The sequence below is a fragment of the Peromyscus californicus genome, unplaced genomic scaffold, assembly GCF_007827085.1.
Source record: "Peromyscus californicus insignis strain IS unplaced genomic scaffold, ASM782708v3 Scaffold_11__1_contigs__length_118956290, whole genome shotgun sequence".
Classification (NCBI taxonomy): Eukaryota; Metazoa; Chordata; class Mammalia; order Rodentia; family Cricetidae; genus Peromyscus; species Peromyscus californicus.
In genome coordinates, this window is record NW_026294402.1 from 105536700 (window position 1) to 105562253 (window position 25554).

Genomic DNA, 25554 nt, shown 5'->3' on the forward strand with positions numbered 1-25554 from the left:
CACTCCACCACGGGGTGCAGCTGGCAGACTAAGGAAAAGGGCAGGACTAGAGCTTCGGCCTGAGCTCTGGCATCTGGACTGCTGAGGTCATGTATCCAGCTGTCTCACACTCCTGCTGCCAGGAGCTGTTCCCACACAAGACCTTCCCCACCATGGCAGACTGCATCAGAATGCAGCCCAGATAAACTTATCTTCCCTTACGCTGCTTCTCACCATGTACTTGGCCACAGAAACAAGAAAAGGAGCTAACACACTGAGTAAGTCAGTCCAGTGAAACTTAGCACTATGCCAAAAAGGCTCCCAACCCAAGAATGACTGAATTCTGGAGAAAGTACTTGTGCCAACAGGGAGCTTTAGGACTGGGGCTGCTTCTAGATTAGAGATGGCGAATAGATTTTTAGCCCATGTACCATGTCGATGCAGTGTACAGTGTCTATTTCATTTGTAAGACCAAGAGGCACTCTGAGGTCACAGAAAGGCTTAGAATGGAAGTCCTAGAGGAGATAAGCGATACACAGTGGACACAGGCAGCAGCACCCTCCCATATACATCACCTATTTGAGAATACACTGACTACAACCTCTAGATGTAACAGATTCTCAAAGTCCCTGGAAACAAAAAATGTCACCAGGTGTCAACACGGTGAATGGCAGTATTGGGATTACCTTTCTCATGTTGTGCAATAGCCTGACTTTGGTAGCTAGAATATAAGCTTTTGCTGCATTCTCAATGCCAAGAGAGAGGCATGGGCTTCTTTCTCTTGCCTCCCTGTAACCCTGTTGCACATAAGAGACACCAGATCTCTAGCACAAAGCCCACATCAGTTGGTTATAGCCAACATTTCCTGAGCGCTGAGCCAAGGTCTGGGCTTCTCTAGTCATTTATCCCCATAAAATATCAATCAAATTTAGTCTTACTATCCTGATTGACAGGTCAGATACATGAGATACGGTATAGAAAAGAAATTTCCCATGATGGAAATGGAAAAAGGTTGAACCTGGATTTGAACTCATGTCTGTGACTCTCAAGGCTATATCTATATCTGTCCTTTCCAGCCACCTCACATGTCCCTCTCCCCCCAACACCCAGCTTTGGTGCCTGTCCCCAGAGACACTCTTCTGGTGGCTCCACTGCTGTCACACAGATTTACCTAAGTTTGGTAGTGTTGAGGAGGTATAGCTTGGTCTGGTGCTGTGCCAAGGCCCACTGAGGATTTACACAGCCCACAAAGGAATGGTTATGGAGCATCTCCCGGAGAGCTGGAAAACAAAACAAAACAAAACCCATGTAAGTAATGGAATCTCACTAAACACTTCTTCACACCCCAAGCCCTGCACAAGCAAAGATGCCTCAACCAGGTCTCCTGCCGAAAGAAACCAAATGTGGAACGACACACAATTTGCCTCTAAAGATGTACAGAGGAGTTGCTAAAACATTAAGGGATATACAGGGTCAAAAATGAAAGGCAAATTAGAAAGCCAGATATTTGACAAGATTTCTGAAGCCAGCTTACCCAAGAGTGAAAGGCTCCTCCAGAATTGGAACCTTCAGCTTTCATGGGCACTGACAGTGGGAAAAGGAGGACAGATAAGAATGTTTGAAGGGACTGGAGAGATGGCTCAGTGGTTAAGAGCACTGACAGCTCTTCCAGAGGACCCGGGTTCATTTCCCAGCACTCACATGGCAGCTCACCACTGTCTCTAACTCCAAGATCTGACCTGCCCCCACACACAGACATGCATGAAGGCAAAACAAACACCAATGCACATAAAAATAAATAAATTATACACACACGCACACATTTATAAGAAACGGTTTGAAATGGGGGGGGGGGGGTCTGACAGACTAATGCCCACAGCTGGAGCTGAATTTCCAAGAACTGTACCCTGTCCATAAAGGGAAGCAATACCTGTGTCCATTCTTCAAACATCTGATGCTTCTGTGTTGGCAGTAAAGAAAAAGAAAAAAACAACCAAACCAAAACAAATCAAAACAAAACCCCTGACAGCCAGAGTGTACAGCCATAAACTCATCTTCACATGCTTCTAACAGGCAGAAATGATGGCAGACAGAATGCCTGAGAACCCTAATGGAGATAGTGGTTTATACTAATACCAGGCTTCAAGTAATCCCCCAAAAAGGTACTATTAACTAGCAGCTCTGTGCGTGTGTGAGTGCAAGTGCAATCTACTTTATAAAAGAGAAACAGGAAACCAAGTTTCGGAATCCAAAAACAAGCCCAGAAGACCTACAATGAACAGCCTTGGAGCCTGGAAACACTGCCAAGAACACGTACACTCAGAACGCTCGATAACCACGCTACGATGGCGCAGGACACAACTGCAGACATCACGTGGACTCAGAAGAACCAGCAGGACTTCAGAACACCGAGAAGGATGACAGCCGAGACAGCGGCAGGCAACAGACTAGACCACGTCAGTGGACTAAAGACAGTCTCACAGGACAGCCCAGAAAGGCAAAGAGAAGACGTGAGGACAGCACGAAAAAACAAAACTTAAGTCCAGAAGGGGGTGGGGTGGAGCTAATATCTGAAAATACTCAACAGTATCTCACAAAGATGAAAAATGTCATCTTGCCTCAGTTCTAAGAAATGCAAATAAAACCCCCAAAACAAGGCCGGGCGGTGGTGGCGCACGCCTTTAATCCCAGCACTCGGGAGGCAGAGCCAGGCGGATCTCTGTGAGTTCGAGGCCAGCCTGGGCTACCAAGTGAGTTCCAGGAGAGGCGCAAAGCTACACAGAGAAACCCTGTCTCAAAAAAACCAAAAAAAAAAAAAAAAAAACCAAAAAAAACAAAACCCCAAAACAAAAAAGAAAAAAACCCCAAACCAAACATCACCCCTTTCAACACTCTCAACTATATTCAAAAGCTACTGGGGAGTGGGGAACTAAAGAGCACTTAAATGCACTCAGAAAGAAAAGGGAGATTACCATGAGTATTAAATATTTGACTCATGGCTGAATTTTCAACAGTAGAAATAAACAAAAGTGATTTTGAGAAAACAAACTCAGCTTGTCTTGGCCGCTGTTGCTATATTTGTGAGTTTTCACTGTCATGGCTGTAATTATGCCCATAAAGACCATTACTTTCTTCACATGGGGAATAAGCAAAGCACCACCCCACCCATCTCCTACCCCAGTCCACTGGAAACTCCGTATCTTTACAGGATGTTCTGTGTAGGTGGAGATGATTATTTTTAAAGCTGGAAAGCATCAAATAGTCTAGAATAACGAGCCACTGGAGGAGAAAGAGCAGTATAGCCCCCTGAAAGGAGGCCAGAGTTCCTGAGAGGAATATTCACGGTCTCTCTAATCATCTCCAGCCAGCAGGAAGGCAGAATCCACGTCAGCTGGCCCAGCACAGGGCCTTTTCACAGAACGCCAAGGGCCTGTACTTTATCCCATCCAAACTGTTCTTCCAGCCCTAGATGGTTTCTCTATGTGTTTTCCTCCATTCTGCAAAGACCAAAATGGAGAAAAATCCTTCTTTGATATCAAAGCTAAACCATACATCCTACTTCAAAACTGAGACTGTGGGTTTTGACATATTCTCAGCACCAACAGATAAAGCTAAGCTAAGGAGGGATCTTAGCGCAGAGGCTCTGCCTCGCCTCCCAGGCCTCAGGGGGTAGGGTGGTTACTGCTTATTTGCCCTTCTGCCTGATGGGGCAGCAAGGTTCATTAAACAATCTGTGCGACCCCATTCATCTCAGCTACCACTCCAAGTATGGTGCAACACACTGCACAAATTAACTAACTAATATCATGTTACAAATAATTAACTGATATGTGGCACATCAGTTCCTGTGAAAACCAGGTTAACAGTGTCCACATCTAATCCAAGACTGTTTACCGAAGAACAATACACTGACCGGACTTTGTATTTAAATAACAGGTGAGCCTACCCACAAAGGACATTGCTAGTACCAGCTCACTGTGCTTGGCTGTTCTTCTTTGTGTGTTTTGGTTTGTTTTATTTTTATTTTATTTATTTATTTATTTATTTATTTATTTATTTTGGTTTTTCGAGACAGGGTTTCTCTGTGTAGCTTTGCGCCTTTCCTGGGACTCACTTGGTAGCCCAGGCTGGCCTCGAACTCACAGAGATCCGCCTGGCTCTGCCTCCCGAGTGCTGGGATTAAAGGCGTGCGCCACCACCGCCCGGCAAAATGTTTCTTTTCTTTTTTTTTTTTTTTAACCTGGGAGCTGAGGACCGAACCCAGGGCCTTGCTCTTGCTAGGCAAGCATTCTACCACTGAGCTAAAGTCCCAACCCTTATTTTGTTTTTGACATGAAGTCTTACTATGTTATGTCGTCCAGGCTAGCCTAGAATTCCTAGGCTGAAGTGATCCTCCTGCCTCAGTGGTGAGGACTCAATGCAAGGACCACCATGCCAGGCCAGTTTTAGATTGTCCAGATATTTCCATGTAATCTGTTTTTCCTTTCCTCATCTCTTCATCTTTCCATTTTTGGTCTCTAAAATAGAAGATGGAAGCATGTGCTCTCTCCAAAGACTATTTGAGAATTAAGATAGAAAGTGTGCATGGATATATATTTTTAGGTCACTTAGAACCATCATGTTGGCCTCAGCAAGACTCTAAATAACTATGACCACACTTGACACAGGCTGATTTTACCCTGTACCAAAAAGTTTATTAGTTAAAAATATCACTGAAATGATCTTTACTGACCTCCAAGCATGAGGGAGATTATCTAAAACCACTCTGAGGAAAGCTGCTGAAGAAATCACGCAGCGGCCCATCTTTCTTATGCAATTTAAAACCGCTTTCAGAGCTCCTGGCGTGGAGAGTAACTCAAAGGAATGCACTACCACAACACGTCACGGAAATAACAATCAGGAGCCAACTGGCAACGTGTGCAATGGGCAGAAGCCCAGTCACAGGAAGACGTTGTGCATCACATGTAACTGGACAGAATGAGGGCTGGGGTGAAGAGACCGAGCAGACACATATGGAGCAATACATGAATAAGTTCAGGCCTTCCCGTGTCGGCTCGGACCATGGTGACAGAGATGGAAACTGAAGAGGCTGACACGGGGCGGCTATGGCAGAGGGTTCAGGCTTAGTGGATGGACTAATTTGCTCCTGAGCTGTACAATCTTTTCAAAAAGTAATCCAGGGGGCTGACATGGTGGCAGATGCCTGTAATCCTGGACCTAGGAGGCAGAAAACTCAAGGCTAATGTGGGCTACAAACTGAGTTCTAGGCTAGCCTAAACTATAGAGTGAAACCCTGTCTCAAAACAAAACAAAACACAAAGTAACAATGCAGATGATCATAATTTTTTTTTTTAATTGGTGGGATTTGTTTTTGCCTAATAGAACTTTCTTTTTTTTAAGATTTATTTATTTTGTATTTTGTATGCAGTGTTCTGCCTGTGTGTCTGCCTGCAGGCCAGAAGAGGGCACCAGATCTCATTACAGATGGTTGTGAGCCACCATGTGGTTGCTGGGAATTGAACTCAGGACCTCTGGAAGAGCAGCCAGTGCCCTTAACCGCTGAGCCATCTCTCCAGTCCAACAGATGATCATAACTTATATTTTATAGTAATAGTGAAATTGATTGATTTTTTTCTGCATTTATTTGTTGTGTGTGTGGGTGGGTGGTGGTCACGCACATACCACAGTGCACATGTAGAGGTCCGAGGACAACTTTCAGGAGTTGGTTTTCTTTTTCTATCATGTGGGTCAGATTATCGAGTTTGGTGTTTTTACCCAGGGAGCCATCTTGCAGGCCTTTCGGATTTATTCATGACAGATGAAAACGGAAAGGTCACAGCTAGATGACAGATTCAAGCACAGAGCTGCCACCTGGAGCCTGCAAGATACCCACACTTGGAAGAGTAGCTCCTCATAGGTGTGGAACACGGCTGTGAGGGCAGCACGGCTGTCACAGCTGGCCAGCCTCCTTACACATCTAATTACTGACTCGGTCCTCCACTCACTTCTACAACCTTCCGGCTAGTTTTCTATTAACAGGGACCAGGATGAAGTCTGGTACTCAACTACTCGCAAAAGCTACTTCTGAGGATAACAAGGAAGGACTTAATCAGCCTTCAGGATATAAAAATACCCCGTTTTCTCAACAAGTGTCTTACTGGTTACTTCTAATCAGTTGGTGATCTTCTAAGGTAAATCAATCTCACATTCTGAGGCACAGAACAGCTAAGTCAGAGTGTGAGGTCACATGGTGAAAATGGAGTTGAGGATTTGAACTCCAGCAGCACGACCTGCCAAGTCTCAGCTAAGCACACCCCACTTGACAGGATAAATACTTCACTGCTTATTCACGACGCTGCTTTTAGCAAAAACAGAAACAAAGCAGAAATTGCCGCAATGACCACAGTGGCTACCCTCTTTCATTAATAGGAATACCAGTTATGTTTGCTTACAGCCCTTCTCTTCCTCCTGAGAACGGTCTCCTGTGTAAGGGGAAACAGCCTGTCCATGCAGCGCCCGGCAGTGCCCACCTGACAATATGAGTGCTTTCTACATTTCCAAAACCCTGAGTGCCACACACACCTCAGCACTTACGTACTCTCATGGCCTCGCTCATTAATTTCTTCCTGGAGACTCAAGACACTGGTGAGGTTAATGATCCTCCTCCGGGGGTAACAGGCAGCTGTCATTTCCTTCGGGGAGTCATTTTCCATCATCTCCACATCAGAATCTTCCCGATGTCTCTTTCTGCAATGAAAGGAAAGAACTGACAGGCTGTCCTGGAACTCACTCTGTAGCCCAGGCTGGCCTCGAACTCAGAGATCCACCTGTCTCTGCCTCCTGAGTGCTGGGATTAAAGGCATGTGTTACCACTGCCCGGCTCCATTTTATTTTTTAACTCAGCCAGTGTATGTGTTGAACTTCAGAGAAATAAGCAGCGTCTATGTGCTGGTGGCCACTTCCACATGCTGTGCTATGGCAGGCCAGTAGCTGTCCTGTGTCACACTACCTATCTGACAACCCTCAGATCTCAAGGGCCTTGAGCAAGTAAATAGACCTTGTCAAGCCTCATTCATTCATGAATCATTCTAAGATCCATCCATCTGTCCATTCACCCATCCACCTGACACTGATACGTACCAACTACATACAGTGGTGAACACATTAGAAAAGGGAAGCCCTCGTGCTTACTGTCTAGCAGGAAAGGTAGCAACAGAAAGACTTTTAAAATCCAATTTTAAATGCTTAATTAAAAAGTTCTTTTATGTGTATAGCTGTTTTGCCTGCATGTATGTCTGTACACCACATGCATTGCTGATGCCTATAGAGGCCAGAGAGGGCACTGGATTCCCTGGGAGTAGAGTTACAGACAGCTGTGACCCACCATGTCCTAGGTGCTAGGAATCATGGGTCATCTATAACCTGGGTCATCTGTAAGAACAGCCAGTGCTCTTAACTACTGAGCCATCTTTCTAGTTGAAGAAAAAAGTTTTAATAGTGGCAGATGCTAGGAAGAAAATACAAGGCCGTATAACAGACTGATGGGAATGTATGAGGGAAGGGATCTTTTTGTCTGAATGGACAACATGGTGGTTTGAGTGAGAATGACCCCCATATCTGAACACTTGGTCCCCAGTTGGTAGAACGTTTGGGAAGATTAGGATATATGGCCCTGTTGGAAGAGGTGTGTCACTGGGAGCAGGCTTAAGGTTTCAAAAGCCCACAGCAGGCCCAGTCTCTCTCATTCCGCCTCCAACTTGTAGATGAGATATAAGCTCTCAGCTACTGCTCTAGCATCATGCCTGCCTGCCTGCCTGCTGCCATGCTTCCTGCTATAGTGATGGTAGACTAGCCCTCTGAACTGTAAGAAGCCCCAAATTAAATGCTTTTTCTTTGTAAGTTGCCTTGGTCATGGTGTCTCCTCATACCAACAGAAAACTAAGACAGAATGCCTTTGGGAAAAGGTGACATTTGAGCTGAGACATGAGTGACAAAAGCCCAGAGTTCCAGGCTGAGGAACACCAAGGGCAGTAAAAGGATCTAAGAGTCCAGGCCAGTCCCAAGGGTCATGTGACTACAATACTGCAAGAGGGAAGAGGGAAGCAAGGTGAGATTTAAGCTATCATCCTATGTGTAATGGGAAGCCTGGGAAAGCTTTCAGTGGGAGGAATATAACCCTCTTTTTCTTTAAAGTTTTTTGACTGCCCTGTGATAAATAGCACCCAGTTCCCCAAATGATGAACAAATGTAATATTTCCTTGGCAGGGTAAGAGCATTAAACAAGATAATACATATAAAGTACCCAGCTTGAAAATACCTGCATCACTTATTCTCTGGTAAAACTTCCTTAGAAGCTGCCTTGGTAGGCCAACGCAGGAACGAGCAAACCGGAGTTAAACAGTACGTCCACATGCAATGTTCACTCCGGTGCCAGAGCTCTTGATGGCACCTCCAGATCATGCACCTCGGGCAAGTGGTTTTCAATTGAGCACCAGGTCACTGCCAGCTCATGACATGACGACTGGCCACCTCATGAGCCTCATGGGACTCGGTATTTGGGAACTTGTCAGAGCACGCATTAGAAGTGCTCACGGTTAAATGGCCTTTTAATTACTCTAGCTCCACACTAACTCTTCTCTCCTGGGCTTACAAACGTCAGGGAACTCTGTAAACTGGGCTGCTTCGGAAGGGAGCAACAGCAGCTGTGGCGAGGATGGAGAGCCATTTCAGGCTTTTCTCTTCAGTCATACTGGGGGTCAAGGGTTTGCCAAGTGCTTTCTTAAAAAAAGTCGCGGGGGCTGGAGAGATGGCTCAGCAGTTAAGAGCACCAGCTGCTCTTCCAGAGGCCCTGAGTTTAATTCCCAGCAACCACATGGTGGCCTACAACCATCTATAATGAGATCTGGTGCCCTCTTCTTACCCGCAGGCATACATGCAGGCAGAATACTGTATATATAATAAATAAATAAATCTTTAAAACAAAAACAAAAAAAACAAGAATCGCATCTGTGCTCCTTCCAATGTGTTACTAAAACATAAAACCACGAACATGTAAGACTCTCATAGGAAACCACGTGAGCCACTGTCAAATGCACACAGTAGCAGAAGGCACAAATGATTTGTGGAGAACCTGCTAGAAGACAGTTTTAATGGAGAACAAAGGAGGCCACACCTGGGGTTGCCTGGACTGGAAGAGGGTGCTGCTTTTTGTACTGCTTCAGAAACCCCTCTTACTGCGTCCCTCTCCAAGTTCTGACTGACGGCAGCTGCTTCAGTCGGGGCTGGGAGCTCAACCATCTCCTCATCCTTCTGCACGGCTTCTTCAGGAGGGCCCTCTGTTCTACCCCCTTGGACAGGGTCCTGGGGCTGGCTGGGCAGAACCTTGCTCATAGGCTGTAGAAAGGCGTCAAGCTTCTGGTCCCGGGAGTCTGTACGGACCATCTGGTAAGCATAGACCTTGTCACCACTTCCACTAGTACATGAGGAAGTCACACCTGTCGTGGATTTAACCACCTCCCCAGAGGGTCCAGCAAGTCCTGGAAGCAAGGTCTGTTTCAGAAGAGAAGACAGAAGAAAGGGTCAGACTTTAGCACAGAAATATCCAGATCCCAAAAAAGAACAGTACTGGATGAAGACATCAGAGCCAGATGGAGTTATATCAGGTATCAGTGCAGAAGCAAATTTCATTAAAGGAGTATAAAACGTTCATAAGCATAAAATTCAAAAATTAAGCAAAGTTCTTATAATCTTAAAACTAGGTTGAAATAAAAAGTGAAAAATTTTTATATTTTGTCTATTTTTCTACTATAAAAAGATTCTATTTTATTTTATATGGTAAAACACACACAGCATAAAACATACCATTTTAAACTATTTTTAAGCTAGAATACCATGGCAGTGAATACATTCACACAGCTGTGCATCCATTTCGCCCCTCCCAACTCACACTAGACTTCCCATTCCCTCCGCATCCCAGGCCCTGGCAACTACCATTCCACGTGTGGGTTTTTGTTGTTGTTTTTTAATTTCTTTGTCAGGGGACTGACCCAGGCCTCTCACATAATAAACGCGTACTCTACCACGCACTGAACTATAGCCTGAGAATTCTACTTTTGTTTTTTGTTTTTTGAGACAGGGTTTCTCTGTGTAGTTTTGGTGCCTGTCCTGGATCTTGCTCTGTAGACCAGGCTGGCCTCAAACTCAGAGATCCGCCTGGCTCTGCCTCCCGAGTGCTGGATTAAAGGTGTGCGCCACCACCGCCCAGCGAGAATTCTACTTTTAAATACACTTCCTTCCTTTATTCTGTCCACTAGTGTATAAAAACCAGTGACTACCCAGAAGCAGGGGTCCCAGATTCTAGTTACCAAATACCAATCCCACTGTGAGAGACCCAGAAAACTCCCCTGAACTCCCCAAGACTCACTGTGATGGAGGGGGACACATTTATGCCTTCCTCAAGAGGAAGGTAAAACGTTCAACAGAATCTCCTGACGTCTTGATGTTCATAATTTAAACACAGGGAGAGAATGACAGGGACAAAGCCCAGCAGGGAATGATTCTGATGCAGCCACTCTGGATTCCAGCCCAATGTACTCCTGCTGTGGGTGCAGGGACTTACCACCCAGGTTCAAGTTTCCCTGTGTGCTCCCCCCGCCCCCCCAGGAAAGCTTCAGCCCTATCCCATTCACCCACAGCAGAAATATGCCCAGTGATTTGGCTCCTTCTCACCAAAAAGAGGAAGATGGACACATGAATGAACCCAACGAAGGACATCTTCAGATGAAGAATTACTGGTATAAAATGAATGGGAGGGGCAGGGTGACAGTCATTTGGCAAACTGATTGTAGGTTGTGATTCAGGAAGTTCTGAGCCAAATCAACAATGATGTGAATGTACTTAACACCACTGATCAGTACATATGGTCAAATGCCTCAAATGCTAAATTCTGTTATGTCTCTTTTAGTCATAGTTTGTAACATCCAAACATCACCACTTGGATCTCATCTCACCGGAGTATGAGAATTTACAACACTGTGAGAGAGGGCCACTGGCAGTATGGAAAACTAAGATATGATGATATGGCTTTTTTTTTTTTTTTTTTTTTTTGAGGGATCAAACCAGAATGAACAAAATTTACAAGTGAAAAGATTCTAGACTAAAGAATGTTTTTAAGGGGCTGAGAGATGGCTCAGAGGTTAAGAGCTACTGGCTGCTCTTCTAGAGGACCTGGGTTCAATTCCCAGCACCCGCATGGCAGCTCACAACTGTCTGTAACTCCAGTTCCAGGGGATCCAACAGCCTTACACATACATGCATGCAGGCAAAACACCATTGCACATAAGGTAAAAATAAATTAATTTAAAAAAGAAGCATGTTTTTGTGTCTGAATATAGTTATGCCTCTAGATTTCCAACTCAAAGGCAATACAGAGGATCAGAGAGAGTTAAATAACACCACAAAGAAACAATCAGTCAATCCAAATGCACATTATGCTACAGGAAACCTAGAGAAGTCAATGAGAAGAGCATTTTTTAAAAAAGGAGAAGCCAGGACTGCCAAGATGGCTCAGTGGGTAAAAGTGCTTGTGGCCAAGCTTGACAACCTGGGTTAAGTCCTGGAAGTCACATGCGAGAAGGGGAGAACTGACTCGGAAAGTTACCTTCTGATCGCCACATGCTCACCATAGGACATGTGTATATCCCCACAGATAAATAAACGAAAGGGAGTGGCTTTACTTAATTCAAAGAGACTGAAGAGACTTGAAGGCAGGCCTGGTGGCGCACATCTGTAATCTCAGTTCTTGGGAGGCAGAGGCAGGAGGATCAGAAGTTCAAGTTTCCTCGGCTACAAGCAAATTCAAGGCCAGCCTAGGCTATGAAACCCTGTTTCCCCCAAAATAATAAATACACAAAGAGAGCACCAACTTAAGAGATTTAAAAAATGTAAGAACCAAATATTATGACTAGACATCACTAGATACGGATGTGAACACAGCTGGTATTAAATGGACTCTCTCGATAATTAAGACATTTGAATATAGACTAAGTAGTAAATGATGTTATTGCTATTAATTTTATTAGGTGTAGTATTTATATTATGTTATATAAGAAACTTCTTAGATGTATACTGAAGTATTAGGAAGAAATCAATGTCTAAAATGTGCTTTCATATATACTTTCCCCTTCACTAAGCAAGATAGGAATAGGTAAACCAGCAGGGCAAACGCTGGTGCTGTTAAAGCTGGACAACAGGTATATGTACCATTTAATTTTACCTGTGCTTAGAAATATGCATAACAACAAAAACAAAGTAACAACAGCTCTATTCAAAAGGGACACCTTTCTTTGAAGACAGTCACAATGCAGAAGAGGGGCTGGGAGGATGGCTCAGTGGCAGGAACATCTGCTGTGCAAGCATGAGGACATGATTCAAATGCCTGGCACTCAAGTAAAGTCTGGCCTGGCTACAAGCATCTATTACCCAATCACTGAGGCAGAGACAGGCAGATCCCGAGATCCCACTTGCCCGTCAGCCTCGCTCAGAGAGCACCAGTTCAGGGGAAGCCAGGCTCAAGGCAATAAGGAGATAGAAAAAAAATTCAACATCCTTCTCTGGCCTCTGCATACAAGTGTGTGGATGCATGACCTGCACACATGTGCATGGCACACACACACACACACACACACACACACACCCCAGAGAAAAATGTTACTGAAAGAAAAATATCAAAGCAGATAATCAAAGATAATTCAAAATTACATTAAAAAAAATCTGAGTTTTTATGATGTGGAACACATTTTAAAGCAGCAAAGGCTCAGAGAGACAACGGAGGTAGATGCCCTCACCTGGGTGAAATACATCCTGGACGAATTGGAGCCCAACAGCTTGCCCTCAATATGCTGTTGCACACGCTCAAGGATACTCTCTTCATGCAGAAAGTGAACTTCATGCTTGGTGGGGTGCACATTGACATCTACATTCTGGGGACTGATTTCCAAACTGGAGAGAGAGAGAGAGAGAGAGAGAGAGAGAGAGAGAGAGAGAGAGAGAGAGAGAGAGAGAGAGAGAGAGATCACAAAAGATGGGAAAATCTCCATGTGGTGACTAGACAATTCGGAGAGGCCCAATCACCACAGCCTCAAAGTTCAGGATCAAGTCAGAGAGACTGAGTGCCACCTCTGGTATTGAGGAGCTGTGCCTCATCTTTCTTGGCCTTAGTTTCATTTATAAAGTGGACACAATAGCTCTCCTCACTGTACAGATTTACAGTGGGAATTAAGTATATACAAGGCACCTTACATGGGTATGGTAGTTATTACAGGTCAGCTGTCAGCTCTCTAGAACTGCTGGATTGTGACCTCAGGCAAGTACCTAACTTGTCTAAATGTTTTCTCAGCTTTAAAGATAGGGTAACTATCAAACTGTCCCCTCCACTCACTTTTCAGGGAAAAAACAAAAAACAACTTGCTAGTCAACTCAGAGTTCTTACGCCCGCTCCAAGTCCATCTGTCATGGCTTGCTGATAACGGAGCTTTGTGATATGAAGCTCTGTCAGTAGAGGCCACTACAGGGATGACAGGAGGAGTTTCCTAAGCCAGTTTTAGGAACAAGTCTGTCAGACTTCTTGCACACCAAGCCAGTGGCAAGTCATTTCTTCTGGTAGGCAATACACCCCCACAGCAGTTCCTCAGTGTGGAGAGGAGTGCCTGTCCCACTTCTCCCCAGGGCAGCAAGCCACAGTGACATTCTTTCGTTGGGCTTTATCTCAGCCCCAGGGGAACGGATGCTCTCTGCACCTGTTCTCCTGTCACTCATCTCTTACTACTCAGCTCCCTGATTTGAATTCAGTATGTCATTTTTTACAATAAACTTTCCTTGTTCTGTTGCATGATTTCTATCTCCTGTTTAGATCCCACGTAGTACAAAGACAGAACACTGATGACATTATGGATTCATTACCCAGCGAAGAAACATAAGATGGAGTCAACAACTGCACATTAAATCTAAAAACGACTTTAGTCTATGGCCACAGCACCCTGACCGTGCCTGATCTCATCTCAGAGCCATCATGAACATGGTTTTTATTCTTCTTCTCATTTCCGTAAGAGCAGAACAAAGACAACTTTTTTGAGAGAGGTTCCTGCTACACTGGCCTGGAACTTAAAATTCTCCCGAATGCTGGGATTATAGGACTGTTCTAGAAGGCTCAGCTAAGAATGAACTTCCAACACAGTTTCTGCCAGAAGGCTAAGGTTTCAAACCTCAAAGATCTCAGTATGAACTGGGCCTTTGTGTAGCTTTGTTGCAAAGAGAATGGTCACTCTTGGTGCTGGTTTTTAAACGTTTCTTCAGACAAGCAGAACAAGAAACAAGGAAGAGACCCTGACTTTTTTGGGGGTGTTTGGTCTGAATAAGGCAAGCCCTAAACTATGTGTGGTAACTGAAAAATGACTGCCAAATTATTTAAGTAAGCCACTGGGATCTGCCAAGCTAAGTCAAGAACCCTACAGGAAGGCAGGTAGGCAAAGGCAATTAGCATGCAGCCCCACCAACCAGAATCCATAGAGACGAAAGGAGAAAACCGACCCCACAAAAGGGCCTTCGGACTTCCACATGTGTCCTGTGCCCCGTGCTTGCTTTTCTGCTCTCTCTATCCTCTCCAGTAAATACACAAATAAAATCTTTAAAAATGTTTAAAGACTCCCCACAGGGCAGGATGCTGTTCCATGACCCCAGCAGGAGGAACCACAGACTCCCAACATGAGAACTGGGCCATTTTCCAGGGGGAGGGACAGAGCATCCTTTCACCAGCAGTGCCCAGGATCTGCCCGGGCTGAATACTGCTAGGCAATCTCTTTCATGGAGGGACACTAAGGATCTCAGAGAGGCTACATTACATTACCTGAGGTACAGGAATGGGTGTGTGTTTTTGGGCAAATATGCAGCGTATACAGTTTCTATGGCTTTTCTCAAGGCAGCTGATTCTACCAACCGGTCTGAAAAGCAAAAGGAGAGTAACCAGTTCAAAATTATCCTTCAAGACGAGGCCACAGGTGCATCATGAAGTCACCTTGGGAAGAACACCTCTGCAGTGACAACCTTATCAGACGCCCTTTATCCGTCACCACTTCCCAGCATCTCCTACAGGTTTGGGGCTCTTCCTCTCATCAAGCAGCAGAAAAGATGAGAGGGTGTCCAATTCTGCCTCCTCACTCCTTTTCCCCATAAGCTCTTGCACACTAGCTTTGCTGTCTCAGCAGTTCTCAGATGTTTTAATCCACAAAGACAAAGCTACCAATCACACACGGCAAAAGCTGAGAGATACCCTAGCGGTGAAAACTAATGCCAGCCACGGGGCCAGCACTACCACAGAGATGTGTGTGACACACGCGAGATGAGAGCTCAGCTAACTCCGCCCAAGGAGTTCCAATATGAGGGTTCCTGCAGGTGGTCTTTTTACTCTTTGGGGGCCTGCCACCCAGCTCCCAAATAAATACAGAGACTTATTCTTATTTATGAATGCCCAGCCTTAGCTTGGCTTGTTTCTAGCCAGCTTTTCTAACTTAAATTATCCTGTTTCTCTTTAACTATGTTTTGCCTCTGGGCTTTTTACCTTTATTTTTATATATCTTTCTTTCCTTCTTACTCTGTGGCTGGCTGTGTGGCTGGGTGGCTGGTCCCTGGCATCCTCCTCTCTCTCCTCTTTTCCTTGCTCTTTGTGCTCTCTTCCCTAGATTTCTCCTCTTATTTATTCTCTCTGCCCAACAGCCCCACCTACTTCTCTCTCCTGCCTAGCTATTGGCCATGTAGATCTCTATTAGACCAATCAGGTGTTTTAGACAGGCAAAGTAAAATAGCTTTACAGAGTTAAACAAATGCAAAATAAAAGAATGCAACATATCTTTATATCATTAAACAAATATTCCATAGCATAAATAAATGTAACACATCTTAAAATAATATTCCACAACAGGTTCCATACTAAATGATGAAGGGTAAGAGCAAGCTTTCCAGCACTTCAGACAGTCAAACAGTTCTATGCATGGTTAAGATAATTTAAATGACGCAGGCTTGGCGGCTACAGATAAAGGCTAGGAGAAGTTAAGACTAAAGACAGAGCAAGATCTGTTTTCAGAAAAACCTAGCTCTCTTTTCTCCTGAGACAGATTTTAAAGGTCATCTTGATGAACTGTGAACTGGCAGCTGAGGATATGTCCCATCTTTTTATTTCTAAAGAGTGATGCATGCCTTTATCAGCAAGGAGACAATTATTCTGAGTGAGGACACAGGTCTAGTGGTGTACTTGACAAGACAGATGGAGCAAATCTGCCAAAGTCTCTCAAAGTGAGGCTGGCTATCACAGTGACCTTTGTCCATGCTCCCTAGGTGAGCACACACAGTAGGACAGAAGAGGAAACTGGCCTATTTTTGCCATTGTGAACAAACTGTCCAATGTTAACACAGACTATGGTACATGGACCCATCAAAACCACGAATAAGGCAGTCAGATGACACTCAACTGACTTTTGCTTGTTTGCTCTGCAGTCACCATATGTGATACAGAGCAGTTATTTCTTAATTTTTAAAAAAATACTGACTTATTTTGGGGGACAGAAGTACATGTGGTGGTCAGAGGATGTGGTGGTTTGAATAGGTATGGCCCCCATAAACTCATGCGTATGAATGCTGGGCCTACAGGGAGTGGAACTATTAGGAGGTGTGGCCTTGTTGGAGGAAGTGTGCCACTGTGGGGGTGGGCTTTGAGGTCTCCTTGCTCAAGCTACACCCAGTGTGGTTCACAGTCTCCTTCTGCTGCCTGTGGATCCAGATGGAGATCTCTCAGCTCTTCTCCAGCACCATGTCTGCCTGCATGCTGCCATTCTTCTCACCATGACAATAATGGACTAAATATTGAAATTGTAAGTCAGCCCCAATTAAATGTTTTCCTTATTAAGAGTTGTTGTGGTCATGGCGTCTTTTCTCAGCAATAGAAACCCTAACTAAGACAGAGGACAATTTGCAGGAGTACTGTGTGGGTCCTGGGCCCACACTCAGGTTATCAGGCTTGCTGACAAGTACCTTTACCTGTTGAGCCTTCACACTGTCCCCCAGTGCTGTCAAATCTGACATTCAGAACAAAACAAATAAAATGCTATTCCCAAGACTTGTACATGATAAGTCTTTGGGACAGTGGGGAAAATGTCTGCTAACATAAATGGCATTAAGAGACCCTGTCTACCAGTGGTTGGCCTCTCCTAACTGTTCCTGGATTGCTCTGAACAACTGCTGCAAACATACATGACTTGGATGCTAGAGAAGTGGCTCTTGCTGCTGCTCTTACACAGGACCCCAGAACCCACATCAGGCAGCTCACCACTACCTGAAGCTCTAGCTCTATGGGAACCAACACTCTCTTCTGAACTCTGCAGGCACTGCACTCCCACATTCATGCATGTATGAGTGCGCACACGCACGCACACACACACAAATAAAAAAATTTGTTTTAAGATGTATAATTTGAGACATTATAGCCACTTAATGCTAAAAAAAGGAAGAAAATATACAATTTCCAATTGCAAACAAAGAATATAAGAACTAAACTTACGATGAAATGCTTCCTAATAAAGGCAAAGGACCTGTAAGACACCACAGAGATACATGTGCACATGTACACTGCTGCGCTATGCACAATAGCAAGAAAATAGAATCATCCTAGATGTTTATCACCAGATAAATAATGAGAATGTGGTCTATATATACAATGGAATTTTATTAAGTCATAAAGAAAAATGAAATCATTAAGTTTACAGAAAAACGAATTGAACTGGAAATTATAGTGCGTTAACTCAGGAACTAAGTTAACTCAGTTAACTTAGGTAGACAAATGTGGCATGGGACAGATCACTGTGACATGAAAATGGAAATGGAACTATTAGGCATGGAAGGACACAGACGGGGAGGGGAGCTGAGGATGGACAAAATGTATGCATGAAAATGCCATGAAACCTTGTACTTTGTATGCAAATTAAGAAACAAAGTAAATATATCTATGCCTTAAAAACAAAACAAAACAAAAAACACATGTTAGAGGTGACACTCTCTCTAAAGAAGCCCATATACCCTTGGGCTGGAGAGATGGCTCAGCAGTTAAGAGCACCTGTTGCTTTGCAGAGGGCCCAGGTTAGTTCCCAGCACCCACATGGTGGTTCACAACCATCCTTAACTCTAGTTCTAGGGGATCCAACCACTTCTTGCCTCCAAGGGCACCAGGCATACACATAGTAGACAAATATACATGGAGGCAAAACATTCATACATGCAAAATAAATAAATTTATTTTCAAAGCCTATACCCATGTCTTAAATGTATACTATCCTCTTTCTAAGTCTTCCTCTTTCATTCCCTCAATACCTATCTTAAATCTGTATTAAAAACTGATTCTCAGTAAACTCCAATTTTGCTTAAAAACAAAAAAACAACTTTGAAGCTAGGCCCTCTGCTTAAGAGGCCCCCTGGTAGTAGGATCAGGATCCATCCCTGGTGCATGATCTGGCTTTTTGGAGCCCACTAGCTATGGTGGGACACCTCGCACAGCCTTGAGGCAAGGGGAGGGGCTTAGACCTGCCTCAACTGAATGTACCAGGCTCTGCTGACTCCTCACAGGAGGCCTTACCTTCTTGTAGGAGGAAATGGGAGATGGGTTGGAGTGGGAGGTGGGGGGAGGCTGGAGGGGCAGGAGGAGGGAAGAGGGGGATCTGTGATTGGTATGTAAAATGAATAAAAAAATTCTAATAAAAAAAGAATATGAAAATCAAATGAATGGAAAGATGCTTCCTACATCTGAACAGAAGCTAAGTTGAGACTGTGGGGGTTGTGGGGCAATGTACTCTAGCACCATCCAACCCTTGCAATATACAATTAAGCTACACAAATCCAAGTCAAATGGCACTTAATAAGAATCATGTAAATAATAGGTCATCAGAGAGAAAAGAACTATTCAAGGTAATTTAAATTCTTCCTTGATTTCTAGAATTATCCTTAGTGTTAGAAATTTAATTCTTTAAAAGAAAAACTCTCAAGGGTCTTAGGATTCAGCCTTTTAGTGACAATGCCTATACCCAAGTCTTGGTTTTCTGCTGTACAATGTGGAAAAGCAGCCCCTGACCTAGGTAGGGTAGAGTTGGGCCTGCTTGTAAAGGCTGTGATGCAAGCACATGAGGAAGGCATTCTGGCCTGCAGCGTTCAAGGTAACGAGTCAGACTGTGACAGCCGACATCACAGACTTAAGATAAAACAGGGCGAAATTCTGACACGAAGTTTTTCCCTGTGCAATCGAACCTGGGAATCAGGAACTCTCCAGGTTCCATAAAGCTCTATGTGTAGACACTTGGCTCTTTCTCACTTACGGTTGATGAAGAGTAGGAAAATGCACTTCTTCACAGAGTAGTTCGCATTAGATATATAGCCATTCATTTTGAAAGCCAGGGTTTTATCCTCACAGCCAACTTCTATCAGCTCTCTGTTTAGAAAAGAGAAATTTTGAGATTTTTCTAAGTATAAGAAATTTCACATTATAAAAGAATCACAATAGGAAACAAAAACAAAAACAAAAACAAAAAACCCAGGGCTCTTTCCCATAAACCAACTCTGGGGAAAAAAAAAAAAAAAAAAAAAAAGGCCTGAGACTAGGTTCAGTTGAGGTCCCATGAGTCTACACCATCTGTCCATCTGTCTATCCACCCACCTTCTCAGTGTTATCAGGTATTTATGTTGAGTGTGGGACACTGCTCCCACTGCTGAGAAGTAAAGATGAGTCTAAGCTCTCAATCCTTACTTTGCTTGAAAATTTTTTTTTTTTTTGGTTTATCGAGACAGGGTTTCTCTGTGTAGCTTTGCGCCTTTCCTGGAACTCACTTGGTAGCCCAGGCTGGCCTCGAACTCACAGAGATCCGCCTGGCTCTGCCTCCCGAGTGCTGGGATTAAAGGTGTGCGCCACCACCGCCCGGCTTGAAATTTTATTGTCACTAAACCCCAAGCTTTAAGTCCCAAAACTCATCTCTGCTGACCTGAACCTTTACTGTACTGCACAGCACCAATGAGGTTCCCAAGAGTGTTTATTGGTAAGGACAGGTAAACAAGAGTCAGTCGGTCTCTCTGAAAAGCCACACTTATTTCTTCCTAAGTTTTCAGAATGAACCTTTTGGCAACTAGGTAATTCCTAGCAGCCTTCACATTCCTTTTCAGTCTTCATGGACTCCAGAGATTTCCCTTCTTGTCCTGTTACTTTTCTTTGGAGGTATCAGCACAGCCTGCTAATGAATAGCATAATTATCTCACTTCCTTCAACTAGAGTCCTGAGAGAGCAAGAATCACTCCATCTGTTCACTACCATATCCCTACTACAGTACAACACTCACTAGACTTTGCTGTGCACACCAGGGATGCTTTTCCTGCAGTAACATGCCCTCTGAGTGCCAGGGTGCAGAGTGCAGCCTGCAGTGGTATACAGACACACTGACGCACAAACCGCTTCTTTCTCCAATGTCTCAGGCCAGTTTGGAAACCTACTTGTGTTTTTTTTCCCCCTTTCTTCCTTCCCTCCCTCCCTCCCTCCCTCCCTCCCTCCTTCCTCTTCTTCTTCTTCTTCTTCTTCTTCTTCTTCTTCTTCTTCTTCTTCTTCTTCCTTCTCCTCCTCCTCCTCTCTCCCTCTCCCTCTCTCTCTCTCTCTCCCTTTTTCCAAGACAGGGTTTCTCTGTGTAGTTTTGGAGCCTATCCTGGAACTCGCTTTGTAGACCAGGCTGGCCTCGAACTCACAGAGATCCGCCGGGCTCTGCCTCCTGAGTGCTGGGATTAAAGGGGTGTACCACAACCGCCCAACTTGTTTATGTTTTTGTTTTTTGTTTTCTTTGGAAACCTACTTCTGGAAATGCTCTCTAAGGACCATGTCCAATCTCTTATAGCCCCTAGGGAGTCCATAACTAGTGTTCAGTCTTAAAATCTTGTCAAAAGTCTTAAAAGTTACCCTGTAGAACAGAGATCTTCCTTTGATCTAGGAGTACAGCTTTGTAAATGAACTCATTTACATTTAATTAGGAAGAAAAGGTGGTGACAAGTGGACTCCTTGTTTCCTTGGTTTGACTCAAAGAACCAACAGTTTGTCCTTGGAAGTAGAATTTCAGTACTAGGACAAATGCCGATGGCAGATCCATGTGTGCTCCATGTGTGCCTCATGTATGCTTGGCACAGGGAGAATCTTAATATTGTCACCTGGGGTATGGCATGGGCCTTAGGGACTTTGTGAAGTCCAAATCAGGAATTCCTAGCAAGAAACCTGTGATGGAAATGGTGGGTTATACAAACAGAAGGGCGCCCAAGAGGAACTCGTAATATAAGCAAATTCTTCTCTTGGGCCTTCTTTGTTAATGATGGGCTGCTAACATCTACAAATTTAGTCTTTAAGAACAGAAATTTTCGCTGGGCGGTGGTGGCACACGCCTCTAATCTCAGCACTTGGGAGGCAGAGACGGGTGGATTTCTGTGAGTTCAAGGCCAGCCTGGTCTACAGAGTGAGTTCCAGGACAGGTTACAAAGCTACACAAAGAAACCCTGTCTTGAAAAACCAAAAAAATAAAAATGGGAACAGAAAAATTTCATTCACCTTTACACCCCTAACTTCTGATACAAATCTTGAAATAAGAAAGGCAATTAATCAATGTTGAATGACAAGTAAATTAAATCCTCATCTGGTAATAATGCAATAAAAGGAAAACAGGAAGATTAAGGGTGACAGAATTCTAAATTACAAACATTTTGAAAACAAAGTCCAAAAGAACAAGTGGATATACAGGCACAGCATTCAGGAGACAAAACTCCCAGAGAGCACTGATTACATGAGATAGAGACTGGATTAACTAACGTGAAACATGAAAACAGGCCTAGATATCTGACTACGCCAACTCTAACAGCATCCATTGTCTTGGCAGGTTTGAAAATAATGCAATGGGTTGATGAATCAAGGGAAGGGATTCGAAAGATTTTGTTAAACATGGATTACTCACATACCGACTAACAGCGTTTCCGAAGATGGAACGAATGTTGTCCACAGTGGTGGCATTGGGTAGTGTTCTGATATCAGCCACTGTCTCACCTTGCTGGAAAACAGACAGCATGGTGACTTGACATCCAATGGCATTATTGGATGAGAAGTAGAATTATTTCTTAAAAATCTCCTACTTTCTTTGCTGTGGGATTTTCTGTATGGCAAATGTGTTGCTGATTAGTCAATAAATAAAACACTGATTGACCATTGGCTAGGCAGGAAGTGTAGGCGGGACAAGGAGGAGAATAAAGCTGGGAAGTGGAAGGCTGAGTCAGAGAGACACTGCCAGCCGCCACGATGACAAACAGCATGTGAAGACTCCGGTAAGCCACAAGCCGCGTGGCAAGGTATAGATTTATAGAAATGGATTAATTTAAGCTGTAAGAACAGTTAGCAAGAAGCCTGGTACGGCCATACAGTTTGTAACCAATATAAGTCTCTGAGTTTACTTGGTTGGGTCTGAGTGGCTGTGGGACTGGCAGGTGAGAGAGATTTGTCCTGTGGGCCAGGCAGGAAAACTCTAGCTACATTTCTTTCCTAATACAAACTGTCCTTCAAAAATCATAACTTAGGGACTGGAGAGGTGGATCAGCCATTAAGACACTGGCTGAGGCTCTTGCAGAGGTCCCAAGTTCTTTTCCCAGCATCCACACAGCACTCACAACCATCCGTAACTCAACTTCCAGGGGATTTGATGACCTTCTTCTGGATTCTGTGGGCACCAGGCATGCACATGGTGCAGAGAAATACATGCAGGAAAAACATTTGTACATATAAAACAAAAATGAATGTATCTTTTTGAAAAAATCATGACTTACTTTTTTAACTGAGAAACTAATGCCTGAATTGTGTATTGAATACCTGGAAAAGAAAAGGTAAAAGCTAAGCAGAGGATAGTCAAATGCATAATAAATTCAGAGATCTACTTTTAATTAAATAAATTGGTAGACTTATAAGAAAAAGGTGACTTAAACAAAGATATGTACAATATATGTCCAATCAAAATACCTTGGTATAACCTATATTATCCACAAGAAAACAAAGCAACAGAGACTCATGGATAACATTGCCAAATGTAACTACGTCAAGCAAAACACTGAATGTTACAGGCTGCTGACTTGGCCCAATCTGAACCTACAGGATTATTTTCATGAGATTAGAAGGCCTTGGCTGCCATCAGGACATCCTTAACACTCAGATTTACCCTCTGTACTTGATTCTCCCCACTGCTTTTTCCTGGCTGCTGGGTCCTGCTCCAGTATCTCCACAACCTTTTTGAAGACAACTTTATCACTCCTCTGTTCACCAACCCCATGAACCAAAGTACCATGTTCAAAGAAATGTATTTATTAAATAACAATTTTCCACCTTACCACATTTAGAACCCATTTGTACAAATATACTACGTTTATTGAAACACAATTCTGCTTTTAGCTGCTCTGAGTCCCCTTTTCCTATTAATAGCCTCCAAGTTGCTTTGGGAAACTCCTTTTATCCCATCCCTCCTAAGGCATGCCAAGTAAAGACTGCCAACCAAGAAGTTTCATCAGAGCTGTGGGCACAGAACCATGAATCCCAGTAATGCCAACCATAGCACTGTCCAGGACAGACCTTCAAAGCAGAGGCAGAAGAGAATACCCTGTCTTACCTCTTCCTACCCAGTGAGCAACTATTCAGTGATTTCTTTTTGGCTCAAGGTAGCTAAGATCAGTTTGCTTCATCAGCCAGCAGTGAACTCCACCATGAGACCAACTGTGCCCTTGGCAAGATGAGTCAAGACTCAGGGCTGATGAGCAAACTGGACCAGACCAGCACACAGGCCAGCTTTGTTGTCTGCTCCCAGTTTTCAAATACTCTCAATTTATAAGCGCTGGGGCACATTCCTTTAATGACAGAGCTCACGGACTCACTCCCGGATTTCAGACAGTACCTTCCAACAACTTCCAAAATTTTCCCATACTCTTCACTTGGATTTTTCAAAGCTTTCCTTCTTGTCATTATGTTGTAAAAAAGATCCTCCACCTGAAGAGAGATCCAGTTGTCTTGTAAGTTCATGGATGTATGTGGAAAGCTTTGCACTGTCTACCTAAAGCTGGATCTCAAGGTAATGAACCCAGTGACATTACCAACAGCACTGTTCTAAGTCCTGACTCAGGGAGGGGAAAGGGTTAAGGAAGCATCACCAAGGGAATTAAAGGGTATTTTTCCTACATCCACATTCATTGACTTCTCAAACAGATAATAGGGGATAGCTCTATGGCATGTTGTTTGTTAAAAATATAAAGGACTAAAAACATGAGGACATTTAAAATTATTGTCTTGCTCAAGAGAATAAGACATGAATGTAACTCTATAATCAATTACTATATTACATGGCATTCAGAGACATTTTTCAAACTAAAGACAATCATAAAACTCTGGAGATGATTTGGAGTTCTCAACAATCACACTATGCATGTTGCTAAGGCTCCCTCTAGGCAGCACTTTGAAGCCCAGGTTTGTTTCTGCCTCCTGCCTGTCTCTCATGCTTAGGACTTGAGATGTGCTACAGGTGGGGTCAGGAGTGAAGGGACCAGAGAAGTGTAACATGAAAGTGAGGTGCTCTATGGGATCCCAGACTGGAAAGACACCGAGATGCTATGATAAGGCTGCATGATGAGTTTCCTCTTGACTAACAACATTCACATGACCCACCCGAGGCCCTCTGAGGCAGACAGGTAGGAATTCTTTGTTCCACTGGAGACACTAAAAAGTGAAATTCTGAGATGTTAAGTGATTTGCCTGTGAACATACACACTAAAAGATAAGACTGGGACTCCAACCCATGTCTTCTGGAGTCAACCATGTTTTTTCAATGCCAACTACTCTGCCACTGATGTTTACCATTCCAGCCCCTTACAAAAGACAAGAAGGTAGACAGGCTGCCACGTCATAAAACCCAATAATCATTTTTCTTACTTAGAAGCATAGGTATCTTGGGACTTCTATTAGAAGCCAAAATTTATTTGATTTTTACATCAAAAACTCAAAGCCATCTTATATTTTACTTCAAGCATTCCTACAAAGCTGTTTGTCACCAGAATGTACCATTCTTACCGTTATCTGGGTACCCTGGTTGCCTGCACATGGTTTAGGAGGGGCTTGCAGCTTTCCATCTGAGTATCTTGCTCTAGTCAGAAAACATAAAAGATTATTAGTATCTAACAGGATGATTATCCAAAGCATAAAAACACAAATCATGGTATAGATATAGTAGCATATATCTGTAACCTCAACACTGGAAATGCCTTGCAAGTTCCTGAACTACATAAAACAATAAATACATTAATACTCCACAATTAAAATGACAAACTTTATTATTTTTTTTAAAAAAAGTGCAAATAAATAAAACCTCAGACACCAAAATTAACCAGGCCCAAAGTCTATATAACACAATGAACTTCTATACAGTTAGAACAGATATTGAGAAATGAATC

The 25554-nt window shown here is 43.6% G+C and overlaps 1 protein-coding gene across 4 annotated transcripts in view; it reads right to left on the reverse strand.

Moving 5' to 3' along the window:
• The window catches only part of Mlh1 (mutL homolog 1), a 43811-nt gene that overhangs the window by 7443 nt on the left and 10814 nt on the right, over positions 1-25554 (reverse strand). For all 4 annotated transcript variants that reach the window (XM_052722283.1, XM_052722273.1, XM_052722299.1 and 1 more), the window contains exons 5-14: positions 25175-25247; positions 24009-24100; positions 22897-22939; positions 22042-22130; positions 19386-19498; positions 14882-14975; positions 12825-12978; positions 9152-9528; positions 6578-6726; positions 1151-1259 (exon numbers count right to left, since the gene is read on the reverse strand). In XM_052722283.1, the coding sequence (XP_052578243.1) occupies positions 1151-1259; positions 6578-6726; positions 9152-9528; positions 12825-12978; positions 14882-14975; positions 19386-19498; positions 22042-22130; positions 22897-22939; positions 24009-24100; positions 25175-25247 (1293 nt within the window). The remainder of the gene's footprint in view (positions 1-1150; positions 1260-6577; positions 6727-9151; positions 9529-12824; positions 12979-14881; positions 14976-19385; positions 19499-22041; positions 22131-22896; positions 22940-24008; positions 24101-25174; positions 25248-25554) is intronic.